Source organism: Pholcus phalangioides, unplaced genomic scaffold (assembly GCF_987345545.1).
Source record: "Pholcus phalangioides strain wild (caught in Gottingen) unplaced genomic scaffold, Ppha-v1.0 ptg000024l_1, whole genome shotgun sequence".
In the NCBI taxonomy this organism is placed as follows: domain Eukaryota; kingdom Metazoa; phylum Arthropoda; class Arachnida; order Araneae; family Pholcidae; genus Pholcus; species Pholcus phalangioides.
In genome coordinates, this window is record NW_028301616.1 from 32743492 (window position 1) to 32762884 (window position 19393).

The 19393-nt window shown below is 35.4% G+C and overlaps 1 protein-coding gene across 10 annotated transcripts in view; it reads right to left on the reverse strand.

Annotated features, from left to right (window-relative positions):
- The window catches only part of Rbp6 (RNA-binding protein 6), a 481799-nt gene that overhangs the window by 5827 nt on the left and 456579 nt on the right, over positions 1–19393 (reverse strand). For 7 of the 10 annotated variants that reach the window (XM_089250878.1, XM_089250879.1, XM_089250884.1 and 4 more), the window contains exons 12-13: positions 8632–8685; positions 1844–2028 (exon numbers count right to left, since the gene is read on the reverse strand). In XM_089250878.1, coding sequence (XP_089107004.1) covers positions 1844–2028; positions 8632–8685 — 239 coding nt within the window. The remainder of the gene's footprint in view (positions 1–1843; positions 2029–8631; positions 8686–19393) is intronic. The other 3 variants (XM_089250882.1, XM_089250881.1, XM_089250876.1) reach the window with 2 other exon arrangements.

Here is a 19393-nt window from a genome sequence, read left to right on the forward strand (position 1 = left end):
AAACAACCAAATTGAAAAGAAGATGTGTAAAATGTGTGGTGTATGACACATTTGATTCCTCTAGAAGCAGTTGGCCAATCACACCCGACGTGAAGCGCTGTCATGAGGCGCATTGTGCTCTGTAGGAAAAGAGTTGTACTGCTTTTCCTGTTGATAAGTGGATGGATGGCGTGTCGCGCTAGGCAATTCACGTTGCACAGAAAACCTGCTCCTAGGAAAACCCGGCTTAATTTACTTCTATGCAGAGTTAATGTATTTATTAATTTATTATATTATATTTTATATAATGATTATAATAATAAATTAATAACAATTATTATATTTTAAATAATATGGTGATATTGACGTCCAAAGATATTCAATTTTTTTTGAATATCATATAAATATTTACTTCGTTTTTTGATGCACTTGGTGTCCCTTATGCAAGATAGAAGTGTTGTAGAGTGTTGTAGAAGTCTTTGATTTTCATATACAGGGTGATTAAGAAAGAATCATCCAATTTCAAATTGATTCTACACTTGAAATCGACCATTAACAAAAATTGTTCATAAAACGTAGACACAATTTCCCCCATATAAATAGATATTATTTATCATTCTATTCTGTGCTTTTAATTTTTAAGAAATATACAATTTTGAAATCGGGTGATTCTCTCCAAGCCACCCTGTAAAAGTGCTAACTTTATATCATCTCTCACATGCACCAGAAGCACGAATGTACAAATTTTCCCTTTTTTTTATTAGCTGTTTGGACCTTGCTCTATTGAAACACACATTACAAAATAGTTTGGGAAAATAACTTCTATAGAGTAACATGGGTAGAGTCATAGGCGTACGCAGAATTTTCTCAAGCGGGAGGGGGGGGGGTTAAGTTTTTTCCTGCAAATACCACTATAATCACGGCTTGAAGCAGGGGGTTGCGGTTAGAACCCCCAAAAAAAAACCCTTTTTGTACGCCAGTGGGTAGAGCAAACATTCAAACACCATTTCCCATGTCTTTTTCTTTGCAGTCATTGCACATTCCTGATTCTGCCATAACAGAGCTGATGCAGTAATTATTGTAAAGTAGAATTTGATAAAATCACATTGTATGGTACATGGTTATTGGCTTAGCTGAATAACGGCATTCTTTAGTTTCGACACATTTTTTAAAGGAAAATGAATTTCTTATTTGGAAAGTTTTTAAAGGAAAATGAATTTCTTATTTGGAAAGTTTTTAAATGAAAATAAATTTTTGAGAACCTCTCGCGACCCCGCTAGTTCATTGGCATGAACTCGTGACCCACAGTTTGCGCGGCTACCGTTGTTTCATTTACTTTAGTGAAAATATTTATTTTAAACACAGAAAAATCACCATAGAATATTTCTTTTTTTTATCCGGGAATTGTTTATTATTCTTGTTGGCAATTTTTATTATTGTTGCGATATTTCAATTCATGTCGGGATAATTTTATTATCTTATTTTTTCCATTATTGTTGTGTTTTATATGCTGGACATTTCTTTTCTTTTTGCATCAGTTTGTCGAATTGTGGCGACTTTCGTCAAATGTGTTTGGCGCCAAGGAAAAAAGTCACCAAAAATCTTCAATCTCTGGATTATACGACAGCTGTTTCAGTAAATCATATAGATACTGTGTGCTCCGTGAAGTGCAACATCTCAAATTTTTCTAAATATTGACATTAATATATTTTTTTTACGTCGTGTGATAGCAGTAGTGAGCGAGCAAGACTTTTTCGAAATTATAATTTTAAAAAAGAAATGAACTCTTTTCTATAAATTATTTTTGAGCAATTAATCGATCATTTTAATTTTTCTCGTTCACATTTTATAATGAAGTACTTACCCTACTTACAGCGATTGGTGGGAAGCCCGTGGGTTGGGGACTGGTTGCTTGCACGTATCCAACGCTGTCTTGGCCAGTCGAAGCATACAAATCGATAGGACCAGGACTGTTGGTGGTCGGGAAACCACGACTGTTAGCTGGAGATGTTGGCGGAGCAAAGCTCTGGGGGCCATAGCTGTTGATCACTGTCAATGGTACAATCAAAAAATTAAATATTACTATATGCGGAGGTAAGTTATTAATTTTTCAGCAAAACATTCACAAAAAAATTTAAAATGGATGTTCATAACTATTTCAGTAAATCAGTAGACACTGTGATGAAAAATTTATTATTAAATTGATTATACGAGAAACCTTAAAACCGAGGCTACGACACTGAAAAAACTAGGCAGTTTTAGTTATTTGTGTGATCGAAAGTTCCTCTGATTAAACTATCTGGCGTGATAAAAACAGGGCCATCTTAAGAGCATCACGGGCCAAGTCATTTTTCTTAGGCCCTACCTGGCAAATTGTCAAAAAATGCAACTACTTCTCATTTTTCTGAGGCCCCCCTATTCTCTTGCGGCCCCTGGGCCATGCACAACCTTACACAAAAAAATAAATACAAATTTTGTATTGCTCTTCCATTGTTTTCAGTGATATTTGTACAGTAGAATTTTCCCATTTTTTATGGAAACGGTTCCATATTTATTGTTCAGATTGTAATCACACTGATGATGGTTACGGAAGAAATATCATCTGTTGCGTGCATATAACTTCAATCTTTCTAGTATGCTCAACACCAAAGTTGCCCGATCCTTAAAAAATTCCTAGTCAAAAATCATTCTCTAAAGTAGCGCAAAATATTTTAACTTATGCTGCCATCTAAGAAACAGCACACTAACTACAGTATTCAACAGTAATCTAGCCTACAAAAGGCAGTGCTTTACACTTTCTCTTGTAAAAAGAACCCCCCCCCCACAAACTTTCCTTTCCCCTCCAAAGAAAAAATTGCAGTTAAAAATTTTTTTTACCAAATAAATTTAACATCAGGGAAATGTTGTGAAAGTCCAGGCTAGACACTCGTTATTCCCCCCTGGGCTGTTTTAATGCAGGGACACCCCCCTCCTGGCACGACTATAACTGGGCTACATAGAGGGACCTAATGACGATGAAATTCGGTTCAATGAATCCAAACTTCAAAGAGTAAGTATGTTAATTGGTAGATAGGCACCTCCAGACATGTTCCCTCGAGTGTAGGGCCAAGAGGAATTATTCTTACCGCTTTTTGCTTCTTCACACAAGAAATTCACTAAAGTGCAGCCAGCTAAAGATCCTACCAAGGGGCTCTGCTGCAGAATGCAGGGAAAGGGCATGCGTTCAGGACAACCTGTCCTGTTAAGAAGGCTCTGATCTTCAATTCATGTTAAGAGCATCATGGGGGGCAGAGATACAGGGAGGCATTGCCCCCGCCCCCAGTGTCAAAGGAACGTTATTAATGGAATGCATATGTATACTTGTATATATGAATTGACATCATCGTGCCTCCTCAGACTTTCACGTATGTCTCCTCATAAAAGACATCTGGTCAAAATTTTCAATTGTAAGCATATGCAAATTGAACGGCACAAATATATAGACAAGTAGGAGGGGGGGGGGGGGCACGCTAGGAAAAATCACTTTTTATGCTATGCCTCACCCCCCCCCCCCCACTTGGATGTATATTTGTGAAACTTTGACCAGATTTCTGTTCAGGAGCCCACTGCCGCTTTTAAAGCCCTCTCTGTTATAAGAGGCCTACTGGATTCTAAAAGGAATAGGGGGGATCATGCTTTCCCCGCCATTTTTTAAAGCTCAAATGCATCACATCTGTTTCTTTCAGGGCCCCTGATCTGATATCTTCTGTAGAGCACACTTCCTCCCGGGGCTAGATTTTTCCTAGGCTCCTGCATAGTGAATGCATATCTGTAAGCGGCTGGATCTGTCAGCCCCACCCTAGCGGAGGTCTATGGTTTCTTTCACAGCAGGGCTTGAAAAATTGAGAAAAAACAAACCATTTAGGTGCTAGCCCAATTTCTTAGGAGTCAAACATGGTATTTTGCTCAAGAAAAAAAACGGTTTTAAATTATGTTTTCTTTTAGACTAAAACTTTACCAAATGTGCCATGGATCGCTCAAGTGTTCTGGAACTGTGTCACAGATCACTTAAGTGATACTCGAATGCACGAACAGAATGTAAATGTACCCCAGGCCAATAAGAGTGATCTGAAAATGTACCACTGGCCATTTAAATGATGTGGAGTTATGCCACGGGTCACTTAAGCGATTTATAAATGTGCCGCTTAGTTCATTTTTAAAAAATTAGGTGTGAGGGGGCACGCCACATCAGATAACCTCCAGGGTCATATTTCGCCCGCGGGGCAAGGAAGTTCCATATATGGCTTAAAGGCCGGGTCGCAATGAATTTCAATGAACAGAAAATTTGAGTTCTTACCTTTCAGAACTCAAAAATTAACGAAACTCTTGAAATTAACAGAAATTGATTAAAATAACATATAAAGGGTTTTTTTTAAATTTTCATGAAAAAAAGAAGTTCCCGATCATCTGAGGGTAGGGGGCAGCGCACATCTCTGATCCCACCCATATGCATTAGGAGGTGTGGGGGGGGGGGGGCAGAGCTAATGAAAGTTTGCTGACAGGGGGGGGGGACGGCTAAAAATTTGCTGACTTAATACTTGAATGGCCCTAAATAGGTGAGGGCTGAAGTGAATGAAAAGAAACAATTCATTTGCTCTCAAGCAAAGAAGAAAAATATATACAGTGCCGCAACTAGATACTTCGTTACCCATGCAAGTCGGAATTTTGGCGCCCCTTGAATGTCGAGAAAGCAGTTAAAGGGTGAATTCGGCGCCCCTTCTGGTTCAGCGCCCGGGGCACCAGATTCACCTACTCCCCACTAGTTGTGGCCCTGTATATATATATATACAGATTGTGAAATTATCCACGAAAATTGTTGAACGCTAAACCTAAACATTTCCCGCTGAAATTTTTTCAAATCAACCCAATTTGGCGGGAAAACTCGCGGAACAGCTTCGGTATAAGGGGCAGCTTGGCGACTTTCAGCGCCAAACATGTCCGACGACCCGATCAAAAGTCTCTAAGGCCGTCAGACACATTACGGGCGCCAAAAAAAAAAAAAAAAAATCGCCAGCATAAAAAACCAACAAGCACATACCCTCTCAAAGGCACAAACACATAAAACCTTTGGTATGGACGTTTGTTTACTGTTGCAAACGAGACCGGTGAGTTTGCCTTTGTATTAGCTGAGCCTGTGATTAATTTTTCAATGAGGCTTTTTCGGATCACGTGATATTTCCCTTTTTCTTGAGGGACATACGAGGTAACCAATATGGCAACTTCCTGTGCGACTCATGAAAGAAACAAATCTAAATTAAAGAAACGTAAAAATGAATCGTTTTTTTTTCTTTTTAATGGGAGATCTAGATATTTCAAAATTTCTTTTTAACTTCAAGTTATCGATCTAATAAATAATCAACGTTTAGGCCACAGCATTTATCGTAAGCCTACTCACACCAACAGATATGTGCATAAGCTCTCCAATCATCATCCTCACCAAAAACGAGGCGTACTGAAAACCTTGATCGAGAGGGCAAGAAGACTATGTGAAGGAAAAGATCTAGGTAAAGAGATTGAGCACTTAAAATCAGTTTTCCGCTCTAATGGGTACACGAAAGACGACATCAAGAAAGCCTTACGCTCCATCAAGGAATCACCAACGGAAAATGAGCAGTCACAATCAATTGGAAAAGCTGTGCTGCCTTTTATCCCCGGAGTGACGGCAAGAATCAGCAAGGTCATGAAAAAACATCGTATAAAGACCATTTTCAAACCAACCAGAAAAATATGTGAAATGCTGCGATCAGCAAAAGACCACCGTGACCCTCTATCAACACCGGGGATCTACCGAATACCGTGCACCTGTGGTCAGGTATATATTGGAACCACAAAAAGATCTGTGGCCACGAGAATAAAAGAGCACGAACGATGCTGCAGAATGGGCCAAACAGAAAAGTCGGCGGGGGCAGAGCATGCGCTTTACGACAACCACAGTGTACAGTTCAGCAAAACACAGGTAATAGCTAATGTTGACCACTTCTTCCCACGAATCTACAGAGAGGCTATTGAAATATACAAGCACAAAAACAGCTATAATAGAAGAGAAGAAACTTATCTGGATCCGTCTGTAACCTCACAGTCAGCCTCAACGGCTGGGAATGGGGGTGAAAATCTAATGCTGGTCTGGCTGGAGACTCCGGAAAACTTGACTTTGATCCAGTTTATCAATTCTCCTGATGATGCCAACCACTAGTGTTGGGGAAACGTTGAGAACAAACTCAAACGGACGACGGTCTTCGAACCCGAAAAAACAATTTTTATCAAATGATGGCCGCGAAAACCTTATAGACTATCGATCTAATGCTTCATTAAAGCTGCGGAATTTCTTCATCGGTTCCTATGAGGGGAAAAAATTATTTCGGTTTACGAACTCACTTCACGAACGAATTAAGTTCGTAAGCAGAAAGTCGACTGTATGAAGCTTGTTCAAGCTGACGATATATAGGTGGTATATATTTCTTCCATCTTTAACGAGGAAGACTTGACTATTGGCAAGTTCTAAAAAATTCAAACAGAATTGTGCGTTACTTTTTTTGAAAACGGAAATTTTCTCAAACTCAAAATTTTGCGATTGTTGCCAATAATGTTGGGCAACGGCAGAACTATTTGTTCGTTCGTCCTTTTACAACATGTTTTGGGATGTTCCGTAAATCGCAAATTCAGATTCATCTTCGTTTGATCTATACATAGATGTATATATACTCCTTTTATGCAGTTTTTACATAGGATGAAATATATACGCACAAAAAAATTCTTTGGATGGATCCATCTCCAGATCACCCATCACGTGGTGGCAGGCTGGTAGCCAGAAATTTTGTTCGGAGGGGGGGGGGGAGAAAAGGAACTTTGGAAAGAACCAAAGTGATAGAACAATAGATTTACCCATCTTTTCCTGTTTTTTAGTCATTTTCTCACGTTTCGGGTGGGGGGGGGGACCAGACCCCCCAAGTGCGCCTTTATGGTGGTCGAGTGGTCATAGTGACGGACTCGCGTCGCGAGGTCCCCGGGTTCGAACCCCACCGTCGCCACAGTGGTGGTCCGCTGAAGTTGGTTTTCTGTGGTTCCAACTTCAAGGCGCGAATGCGAGCTGATCTACCGTTTAAAAAGTCTCCCCACAGAGAGCAACAGACCTACAGACAGTACCAATGTAATTCAATCATAACACATCACTCACTTCACTTCTGAAATAAAGATGGCAGCACTGAAAAATCAAACACAACACTACATATGCACTCAGACTGTTAGGTACACACACAGTTACACGTCCGGCGCAACTGACTAGGTAGTAAATCACCCATAGATGGTGATAGACCTGAGTAGTGCTCGGTTTGAAAGAAAAAAAGAAAGAAAAGACCCCAAGTGACGCCTATTCCTACGGAGTTCTGTGGTGACAAAAAACTCTTTTCGATATGTGTATATGTGCCGAGTATCTATAACAAGGGTGGCCAACCCACGACACGCGTGCCACAAGTGGCACACAAACGCTTTTTCAAAAATTAACGAAATTCTACTTCATTTTTCCCAATCAAAGAAATTTTCTCTATCTTTCAAAAATGCATAGGTGTCAGAATTATTTCAGATCTGCGCGTGCTCAGATTGAGTTTTATGCAGGAAATTGTGATTTATGATTCAATGCTGGGGTCGCTCTAACCTGTTCTGCAAAATTCGAGCACCCACAGAACCCCTGGCTCCAAAGCCAGTGAAATGATCTTGTAGGCAGCCAAAACAATGCGTTTCTGTAACATTTTTCATCTTTACGTCCCAAAGTACGCCCGTGTGTTGTTAGACGTCCCATGTGTACGAGATTCAGGATCGTTCGCATGGGGGGGGGGGACATGCATTGTATAATACAATTACAGTGTATATCCATGAATTTTTTGGGATGGGGTTGGGATTGGACTAAGACCTTTTACAAAGTTTATAGGGGAGGAAGGCCCCAAGCCACGACCTCCTATATAGGTTATATAGGAGGTCGTGCTCAAGCACCCTGAGCCCTCAGGTTCCAGTGCCTGTGCACAACATGGTGTAAGGATAGGATGAACTTCTATCGATATACGTACGTACACACTCTGCATTGCGATAATGGAATTTATGACTCAAAAAATTAAAAACAACTTAAAACTCAAAAGAGAGGCAAACTGAACATTTTTTTACGAAAATAAGAGGACAACCGAACAAAATTTTGAAGGAACGGAGAAATTACTGGTTACCCGTAAAAACGAGGCGTATGGTCTGCGTTTTAAAATTTGTAGAGTGGCACGCGCAACGAAAATAACCTTGATTGTGGCACGGCTTGGAAGAAGGTTGAACACCTCTGGTCTATATTAAGTTGTTACGTTCTCATGTTCTAAGCTGTCTACAGCCTTAACTATCTGTAAGAAAACTGAGAAATTTTGGGAACGTCTCAATAAAGGGATGGGAAAGAAATCGGGATTAGAGTGTTGAGACCAAAACACGCCAACTTTAATTATAGATATCCTCTACGTTGTTTTAAACAATATATATATATCTTCTTTTTTGCAACATTGAAAAATAAATAGATATTTGTTATTAGTAATCATAGGGATTCATGCAATCCGACTGATTTTTCAAAATTCATTTCATGGCCATTACCTGACAGTGCTTGAGTTAGTAAGGGAGGAGATGTCTGTTGACCATTCAGTTCCACTATAATTCAAGAACAACAAACACACAAAAAATATATTGGATTAGCAAAACACATGGGTTCAAACATTACCATTCTTGCAATAACAAAAATCTCAAAAATATCCATCAAATAAATAACAATAAGCATGCTATAAGTCACATATTAGTAATATATGCATATATGTTTAATATATTAGTAATATATTATGCGGAATGTTTTAATTTAAGTATGTTCATGTCTCTAGGGCATACATTATGCACAGAAAAAAAAAAGACGAATTCTGAAATTATTTTTCCTTCAAACATGAGGTAGGAATTTTCATTATTTCTGATATTTTCTTTTAATATTAGACATGAATTTCCATCAAGACTGAAACAATTTTTTTCATTAAATATAGTCTTAAATAATTCTGAAAATATTTCTTTCATTATTTCTGTAAATATATCTCTCATTACTTCTGTAAATATATCTCTCATTACGGAAGAATTTCTCTCATTAACTCTAAAATTAAATTTCTTTCAATACATCTGAAATCATTCTCCATTAATTATGAATTTATTCCTCATTAATTATGAAATTATTCCTCATTAATTATGAAATTATTTCTTGCATTAATTATGAAATTATTTCTCGCATTAATTATGAAATTATTTCTTGCATTAATTATGAAATTATTTCTTGCATTAATTATGAAATTATTTCTCGCATTAATTATGAAATTATTTTTCGCATTAATTCAAGAATTCATTTCTTCGTTGAGGGTTTTTTCCAGCATTTATATAAATTTTCTAAGCGTATAAGAATTTTCGTTGGAGGCAGCCGTCTTAAGGCATGGGCCCCCCCGGGCACGGCCTGGGGGCCTGAAGAGAAAAGGGGCCTCAAAAAATGAGACTTGGTTCAAATTTTCAAGAATTTGCCAGGTAGGGCTTCAGAAATATCACTCGGCCCGGGGGCCCATGATGCTCTTAAGACGGCCCTGGTTGGAGGACTACATATGTGTGCCACGGGCCATGTTTTGAAGACCGCTGTATTAGGCGGTAGTCCTGCTGACCTGGCTACCACGCCTAAATTTTATTTTTGGAAAATGCATCTCAAAATACATTGTCATAATACATAGTCAATCATTCGTCACGACATTGAAAATATTAAATATCCATTGGTTCTACTTCCTAGTTAATTCCAATTGTTGAACGGAAACAAATTATGTTCACGACTGTTAACTAACTAATCGGTTGCTCTCGACCTGAAGTAAGGAACTGAATAGTTTCCTAGACATTGTTTCTCACTATTGAATATGTAACATAATGAATAGCATAATGCTAAGGAATGAATAATCGAAAATCCATGATTAAATAGGAGAAACACGAAATTAAATAATGCTTGATTAAACAATTTATGTAATCTGGGATTTTTATATACTCAAGGAATATCGTATTTAAATGTTTTGGTAACTAAATAGTTCTTTCAAGAATTTTAACTATTTAATCGTATTTACTTTAAGATAACTCGATGTAGTGAATTTAGACGAGTCTATTTATCAAGCTTTTGATGCAGAGAAATGCCTTCTATCAAGAAGAATAATGATAAAATTTCTCAAGAAACGTCACGATTCAACTAAATAAGAATTTTTTTTCAAATTTATCTAAAAGTATCGATGGGTTTTGTACAGCTAACTTAAGTCAGGCTGAAAACAAGAGAACATGAGAAATTTATTTAATTAATCACTTTTTTTACGAAATCTTACCTCAAATTACATCAATCCAGATGAAATATGGAACTGTAGGTTCCATTCAAATGTGTCAACTAATCTACAAACTACTAGTGGATCAACTACAACGGGAAAAGGTCTAATTTTTCTAAAGGATATGTCTAAATTGTTTTTACAATATAGGAAAAAAAAACCACCAATCCTAGAGACCTGGTGTGAAATAGTTTCTGAGAGAGATAGAGAGGGATTTCATCAACAAGAACTATGAGAAATTGTATAGATGTCTAGTGCTATACGGGAAATAGTCTTGGTAGGGTGCTATCCCTATATTAGGGCTCTCTTTTACCTAGATAGGTCCTAATGGCTTCTAAATACTGAGGCAGTGAAGTGGGTATTGGTCCTGCTAAGGACCAGTTAGATGGATTCAAGAAGTTTTTCAGAGAAGAGGTTGCACGCGTAAAAATAATCACTAAAAAAGAAGATCTAAGAAACAAATTTTTGAAAACAATTGTGTCACTGGATATCAAAAGAAAGAAAAAACAAACTATAACTGAAAAGAAAAAATAAAATTATTTTCTAGTAGGAAGTATACAACACAGCAGTGGATATTCAAAATATTTCTATGATACGAAGTACTAAGACGAAACAGGATTTACAACAGTTCTCTATATAAAAACAAGGAAACAGAGATTTTACGATATTATATATTGCTAGAAACACGTACTTGAATTAATTTGAGCTATTATGCACAGTTTTTTTTTTTTTTGGATAAAGTGATGATAATATTGAGTTATGAGAATTTCTATACCGCACTCTGCTTGATGTGAGTGTTAAGTGCTACGTATAAATTCTCCGTATACCTGTTTTCCTAACTTTAGCAATATCAAAAAATAAGACATTGCACAATGCACACAGGAAAACACAAAACAAAAAGACACAATCTCAGAAATAAAAAAATTATATCAAAATTTGAAACAAAAATATACTCGAAAAAAGCGTATGAAACATTACATTCGTAAAATAATACAATGATCCTTGTTGTATTATTCTGATGATACCCTAATCTTTTAATGAAGTCTGATAGCATGCAACTCAGGAGCATGCAGCTAATATATGATATATGAGTCCAAAATAATCTCTAGAGTAGTTCGAGATGTTTTCAGAAATTAATTGGATAACATGCATAAATCCGAAATGGGAATTATGTCACAAATTATAAAGGGTATTTCGATTGTTCAAATATACATATTGACAGCTAAAAATTTCCAGTGAGTTAATGCCCTTAAGATAGCTCTTCTCTTAGGGGGGAAAAATACTTCTAAAGAATTTACTTATGAAAAGTCTTTTGTCTCTGATTTTTTTAAACCCAAAATGACGTGACATGCGGCGTGAAATCACAATGAAATTACGATAAGAAAAGACAAGATTCGCCAAACAGGCAGAATCGGAACTGCTGATTGATGTAATAACATTGCCCACACGTACCTCCGGACAAATCTGCTCCGTTTGTGGCTCGATGACGATTTTATGATTAGGTGTTGAGTAATGACAGGTAATTTTTCGATAACTGGTGAAAACTACACAAATTAGCGTTGGATTCGTTTTCCAAAGGGAAAAAATCCCTGCTTTGTTTTTCAATTTTTTTTATGCAAGTGAATATTTTTTTCTTTAAATTTTTTGAAACAAGTAAATCCAAAGATAAAATTTAGACTATTTTTAGGACGTGTAAAAAAATCGATTCGGGTGTGTCTATTATTTTAAGTCACATGCCCGATTAGGCACGTGAACTTCCGGTGATTTGTCCAGCCTGGTTAGCAGCAATGAACTTGAAGAGAATTATTGTATTTCTCTCAATACAAAGTTATTCTCGTTCCAATTCTTCTTGTTAGAAGTGAACGTATCTAATATGATAACAAGGAATAATTTGCAATTTTTATTAGGTTCTACCACATTGATAGGGATTTCGAAAACTCAACCTACTTATTATTTTAAATGAAATTAAACGAACAAGAATCTAAATATACAAAACATAGTTATAGCAAAAAAAAAACAAAAAAAAAAAAACACATCAACTCAGTACAACATTATAATTATGCATAACATAAAAAAAACATTTTAGTACCGTCATTGGGAAGCTATATAGGAATTCTCACGCTAGCAGGTTCCATTTGAGATATTGTCATTAGTTATCATCAGGAAACCCGTAAATGTTCAGGAATGTGTTAGTCTAAAAACAAACCTCTACAAGAGAGTGCAGTGCACATTTTTTTTTCTTGAGTAATTGGGTACGTGTTTCTAACATAGAAAAAATACATGAACATGCGTGATAAGGACTAATACTATGTTTCAACGAGTAAAGAGGGTTCTTGCAGTACTTTTTTTTTTCATGAAGGCTATAACTACAAAATTATATTTCCATATGAAAGGTTCAGTTTGTACTAATATCCTAAATTCTACGCTATTCAATGCAATACAACACACTAATGTAAAAAAAACCAAAAACCTATGAATTTTTTTAGATAAAACGAAAAAGTTTTTCTAAATCACTAACTAACAAGTGATTTTTATTTTCTTTGAACATCATAGTTGATTCATTCCAAGCTGAATTATTCTGGAACTGTATAATCGCCGTCATCCTCTCACTGCTCAGATTCTGTTTCATCTTCAAGACTCACCAACAGAAAAGCTTTGTTTTTTTTTTCTTTCTCGACATTCATCAGGAAAAGCAATTGAAAAATTCTCTGCAGATTTTCTTATACATATTGCATGCATTCATTCACTTAAGAGACAATATGAGCTATATAAATATGTATAAAAACAGTTTTGGACGGAAGAAATTCAGTCCAGAATTATGCACACGTATGAGAAAGTTCCCATGTGGAGAAGAAGAAAAAATTTGAAAGCCAACAGCTGGTGCACCAGAATACATGCATTATGCATTACAGAAAATGATACTATCACTAAAAACTCATTCTCCTGCATATATTTTGTACTGCCTGCTAATACTTTTCCCTCGTAATGCCTAAAATGGTTTCCGCTGTCATCATAGATAATTTATAGAGCTGTTATATTTTTCCCTCCTTTTATAGATAGAGAATTATCTGAGGAGTTAGCTGAACAAAATGTGAAATTTTTTTTTTCAAATTATCAAAACTCCAAAAAAGAAAACAAACCATCATTATATCTAACAGTTTAGGGTACTTTATGTATTATTCCCAATATGTGGATTTCACACAAAAATACTCCTTATTTATAGGACGCAAAAAACTGTTCTCAGATGGATAAATTAATTAGACCTACAGATGCTGGTTAGAGCCATATTCCGAATTACTCGACAAGCATAAATACTTCGCACGCACACAACTGGGTCAATCCCATGTAATCCTTCCATAGTAAGCATTTTATTTACTTGGGGGAAAATCTTGAACTTTCTCAAGGGAGGTAAGCTAACGAAGCTGTGTGGTCTGAGCTTCGAAAATATAAAATCTCTTCCCAAAGGAGATTTGCGTCACTCCTCCAACCAATGGTGCTCAACCTTCCCTTCAGAGAGAGCGGATGATTTCATTGGTTTGTAAACGTGTCGCGGGCCTCTTAATTAAGTGATCTGAAACAGCGCCGCAGTTCATCTAAGTGATATGGAAATGTACTACTGGCCAATGGAGTGATGTGGAACTGTGCTGTAGGAAATTTAAGTGACCTGTGAATGTGTCACTGACCGTTAAAGTGATCTGTGAATGTGTCGCAGACCGTTCAAGTGATCCGTGTCACGGGTTATTTAAATCATCTGCAAACGTGCCACGTGTCATATGTAAATATGCTGTGGGTCACTCAAGTGATCTGGGAATGTGCTGCGAGCCACTTAGGGGATCCAGGAATATGCCACAGGCCATTCAAGTGCTGTGGAACTGCACCTCGTGTCACTTAAAAGTGATCTGTTTATGCTCCCTTAGTTAGTTTTTACAAAATCAGGTGTGATATTGCGGGCCACATAAGATGACTACGAGGATCACATTCGGCCCGTGGGCCGAGCGTTGAGCACGGCCATGCGTTGAGCACGCATGCATGCATTAAGCCCTATTTGGATCAAAGTTGTAATCAAGAAATGCCTTCCGCAAAATTTATTTTAAAATTTACGTACTCGCCTCACAACTCTCTCCCGGGACATTACATTTTGGCAACTATTGTGGTGCTACATTTCTTAACAGTTCAGCAACGAAACCTCACCATCAATTCCGGTAAATAAACATATTTTTGTCCAAAAGAGATTCATAACTAACAACTTTTGTTCATTTTGGAAGAATAATTTATTTCAAGACATTTAACAATCGGGAATAAGCAGAAAATGAAGTTCCAGAGCAAAATATGAATGACATAAAAAGCATGTAAAGAAAAAGGAGAGAGAGATAAAAAGACGAATAAAAGAAAAAATAGAAAAAAAAAAATCAGAAGAAAAAAAAAGTGCGGAACAAATATTATAAAATTTTTTCCGATAGTGCAACAAATCGACAAAAACCGTTTTTTTTTGTTCGTTTTTTTTTGAAGTATATAATATGTACAAGACACAAAATAAGCCCAGCATAGCTTTGCAACGCAGCATTTTCGGAGAAATAGATCATTTTTGTATTTCCTCCCTTTCACATTAAAGCGCAACAGAAAGACCTCAATTATAAATATTCTCAAAATAGTGGAAACAGTTTTTAACATTGGAACAGTAAATAGTTGAGCAAGGCAGACTTTTTTTTTTTATCATTTAAAACAGCAAAATGAAAGCGAAATACATAGTAATAGTTACATAATATATTTTTTTTTAGAATGATATTTGTAGTATATAAGCAATAACAACTGGCAAAAAAATTCAGTGCAGAAGCTGAATTTCTTATGCATACAAAAATTATTTTTATTATAATTACCATTTGAAAATACAAACTATAGTGGTGATCATTCCGATATGGTACAATTTATGAACTAGAATAATTAAATTTTTTCGATTACGGTAAATTTTGGGGGCAATGAAACGGTTGCAATATTATACGGGATATGCGTTTATAATGCTCACGAGCTTCAGCTTATTGCAGAGACTATTATTCTATTACTATATTTAACAGTAGGCCTACATGGAAGTGTAGAAGCAAATAAAGAATTGGATAAAATTAGACTATTAAATAATTTGAAATCGAAAAGAGAGAGAAAACATTTAAGAGCATACTAACGCCTCTATTTTTCTCAGCATGGATTTGCAAACATCTTGCATAATTGAAATAATTTGTTATTTATTTATAAATTTATGAAAAAAGTAATTTGAGGGCAGTTTAAAGGATTGTTTAACTGTGTCCTATGAATTCGTAAACAATTAAAAAATAATGAAAATTTGAGAAATTTGTATACTTGAATATGGTTTGCGTAAAAGTTGCCCTCACGAAGAAAAATATTTTTTGATACAGAAGAACTCAGTTCGAATTTTTGTTAATAGAGAACTCTGCACGAAAGCAAATCAGTGGAAATATGCAAATCAGAGCCCTATAAATGCCGGGTGTACGATTAACATGTCATTTCTAAATTTCCCTGGAAGTGACGTTTACATAAGGGTTTCATTGTGATGTTGACATTAGTGAAGATACTTCACCCCAGCGATGAAGTACCAGTCGAAGTTATACGATCGTTTCGAACATAGAAAAGATTGAAGAAAGTTCAGGTTCAATCACCCTCCCCCCTCTCCCGATTTGTTTTCGTGCGGAGCCCTATATTCACAAAAAAAATTGAATTAATTTTTTTCTGCACCGAGTTCCCCCTTCGTGAGAATAACTTCTGCGAAAATCGCATTCAAATATACCAATTTCTTCAATTTTTATGAAATTTTAAGCTATTTATATCCCTAATGTTGAAACTTAGCGGGAAGTTAGTAATATCGGTACCCCCCCCCCCCCCCCGTTAGTAATCATGAATATCTTTTACGGCCTTGTGTCTAGTTTTTGTGGAGCTACCTCACGGCAATGTGATTATTTTCTTGTCATTTAGCAATGTAAAACAAAAATTGTATGGCTATTGTATTTGTCAACTTTGGGTCAGAAATAATCCGCTGATTTTGAAATAACATGAAGGAGATGGTGAATTTTTACCACAACCAGCACAATTTTTGAAAACTCTTTAAGGAATATCATACTTTGAAACATTTCTGGCCATAAATATTTTATATCACTATATTCGTTATACTAATTGATTTGATTGAAAACAAAGACATGTTTTTATTCGCTAAAATTCTTTAAAATTTTGAATTAATACTTTATTAGGTTGATGATTTTATAAAAAAAAAATTTGATATTTCGCACTAGAAACAAATTGACCATTTGTAATTAAAGTTATCGATGAATAACTTTATGAATATTCAACCAAATTGTATAAAATACAAACTTCAAAACTCAGATGGTTTCAGATTCGCAAAAAGATCGAATTTCGTTTGAATGAGAAATATTTCCTTGAACATAAGATGCTAATCAACTAAAGAATTGATTTAAAATTTACTAATAAGTAAACAGTCAGAAAGAAAATACCCATCAAAGGGGAATGAGATTAAGAATTATTCATATTTGATACCTTTTCCAATCATTATGTCATAAATTTACGAATTTTCACTGCGGATAACCAGATTTTTGGAACTCAACCTCACTCTGGTAGGACTTAATAGCTCATTGCATGAATTCTTAATAACTAGAACTGCCAAATCAAACATTTTACAATGAAATACTGTTTGAATGTTTATGCAAGCATAAATAATTTCAACTTCTGCACCGAAACAAATAACAAGCCACAGACATTACCAGTAAAAAAAGAAAAGTGCACAAGTTGGCATGTTGGATGGGTTTAACTTTTCTTATCTTAATTTCATTGAATGTGCCTCCCTGAAACATATCAGAAACATGGCTGGAAGCAATGAGATATGTTTGGCACTGAGACAGAATATAAAGCACGGCGAAAGGATGGCAAGAAATTCATATGCATAGTTTTGAATATTTGCTAACGCACACAACAAATTCAATAAATACGAAAAATTACCCAGACTGAACTATTTCTCTTACCCAAAATAACAATAACAATAAAGTTAATAAACCCTATCTTATCTTTGATCAAACCTTGCGAATCAAATTGAAATTATATCTTATCTTTCGTGGGAATTAGAAAAAAAAGAAATACAATATATATTGAATACGATTGTCAGAAAACATTTTCATTCGTTCGCATGTTAGTCATTACCTAAATAAAGGAAGACTAATTACATACTTTCATTCTTAAGATAATTGAAAATAAAGGAAATATCAACTAATAACTCAAGCATCAAAATTATTATTATCATAAACCCTGACGCATGTTGCGACATGCAGAAAGAAATCAACTGTCAAAAAACTTGGGGAGAAAAAGTATTTGAAGTCTATTCGCTCATGTTTGTCTAAACTTATTCTTACTTTATCTTCGCTTTTTTTATTGCTTCTGAGTTCCAATCGAAATACCGAGATCGAATTTGATTATGTCGATACTAAAACTATAATAACCAGCATATATATATATTATTAGAATCGAATAACTTGATTAATGTCATAAAAACCTGTAATAGTTCAGTCTAAGTTTCTGAAATATCATATAGAGCCAATAAAATTTTAAGGGATAATCATTTACTCATGCAGCGAAGGATGTTATATAAGCAGCACACTTAGTTATACGAAGATAGACAATATTATATATTCGAACGTACATACACAGTAGTATTATTTATACAAGTTTCTAATGATGCTTTCATTCATGAACTGCAATATTCGATTGATAAAAAATTAAATATCTCATTTGTAAGTTATATTTTTAAGGGAATTTCAAATGAAAGATAAAATTATTTTTACTCTTTAAAAACACCGGCGAAGTAAATTAATTTATGAATTGAAAGGAGCTAAAACGTGATAAAGTTTACAGAAGATTATGGATGTAGTATTATATCCATATTATGGATATGTATGGAAGTGGATTATGGATATGTATGGAATTGGATTATGGATATGTATGGAATTGGATTATGGATATGTATGGAATTGGATTATGGATATGTATGGAATTGGATTATGGATATGTATGGAATTGGATTATGGATATGTATGGAATTGGATTATGGATATGTATGGAATTGGATTATGGATATGTATGGAATTGGATTATGGATATGTATGGAATTGGATTATGGATATGTATGGAATTGGATTATGGATATGTATGGAATTGGATTATGGATATGTATGGAATTGGATTATGGATATGTATGGAATTTTTACGTGAACATTCTATGAAACAAGAATTTTAATTAATTTTTTTTAGAATATTGCAGTTTCACAATCGATTAAAAGACATTAAATTTTTCTATTCTATTAAAAGTGAAATACATTGAAGCAAAACAACGGCTTTTCAGTGTATTGTCACTTCCTATATATTAAATTTCTCACTATATATTTAACCACAATTCACTATAAGATATCTCCTCGAAACAGTCACTTCAAATGGAATTACCGAGGCTATAAAGAACGGTACATAAATGTATTATGTAAGAGTTAAGATTTTTAATTTATTTTTTACTATTCAATCGCAAATAACTTTCTCTTCTGCGTGTAATTTGTAAACTCCAATTAATACTTAGGGGGGAAAAAAGAAACGAATAAGAGAAGATAGAAACAGGTAAAAAACGATACGATTTCTAAATGATGTACCATGCTGCTTTTGGATACGTAAGAAGTAATCGGGACAGGGACCAACAACTGATGTATCGTAGCACTTTAGGGCGCCACGTCACTAGAATGTCTCTAATCCCGAAAGATGCCGTGAACGTTGAAAGTTTGTGAATCCCTGCTGCATTTTCATTGAATCAATGAAAAACTAGGGGGTTCACTGAAAAAAAATAGGTGTCATCGTTTCTTCTTTTGGTGATATGAATTTTTGATGCTATCATATATGCAAAAAAAGTAGAAAAAAATTGCAAGCTTCATTTTTCA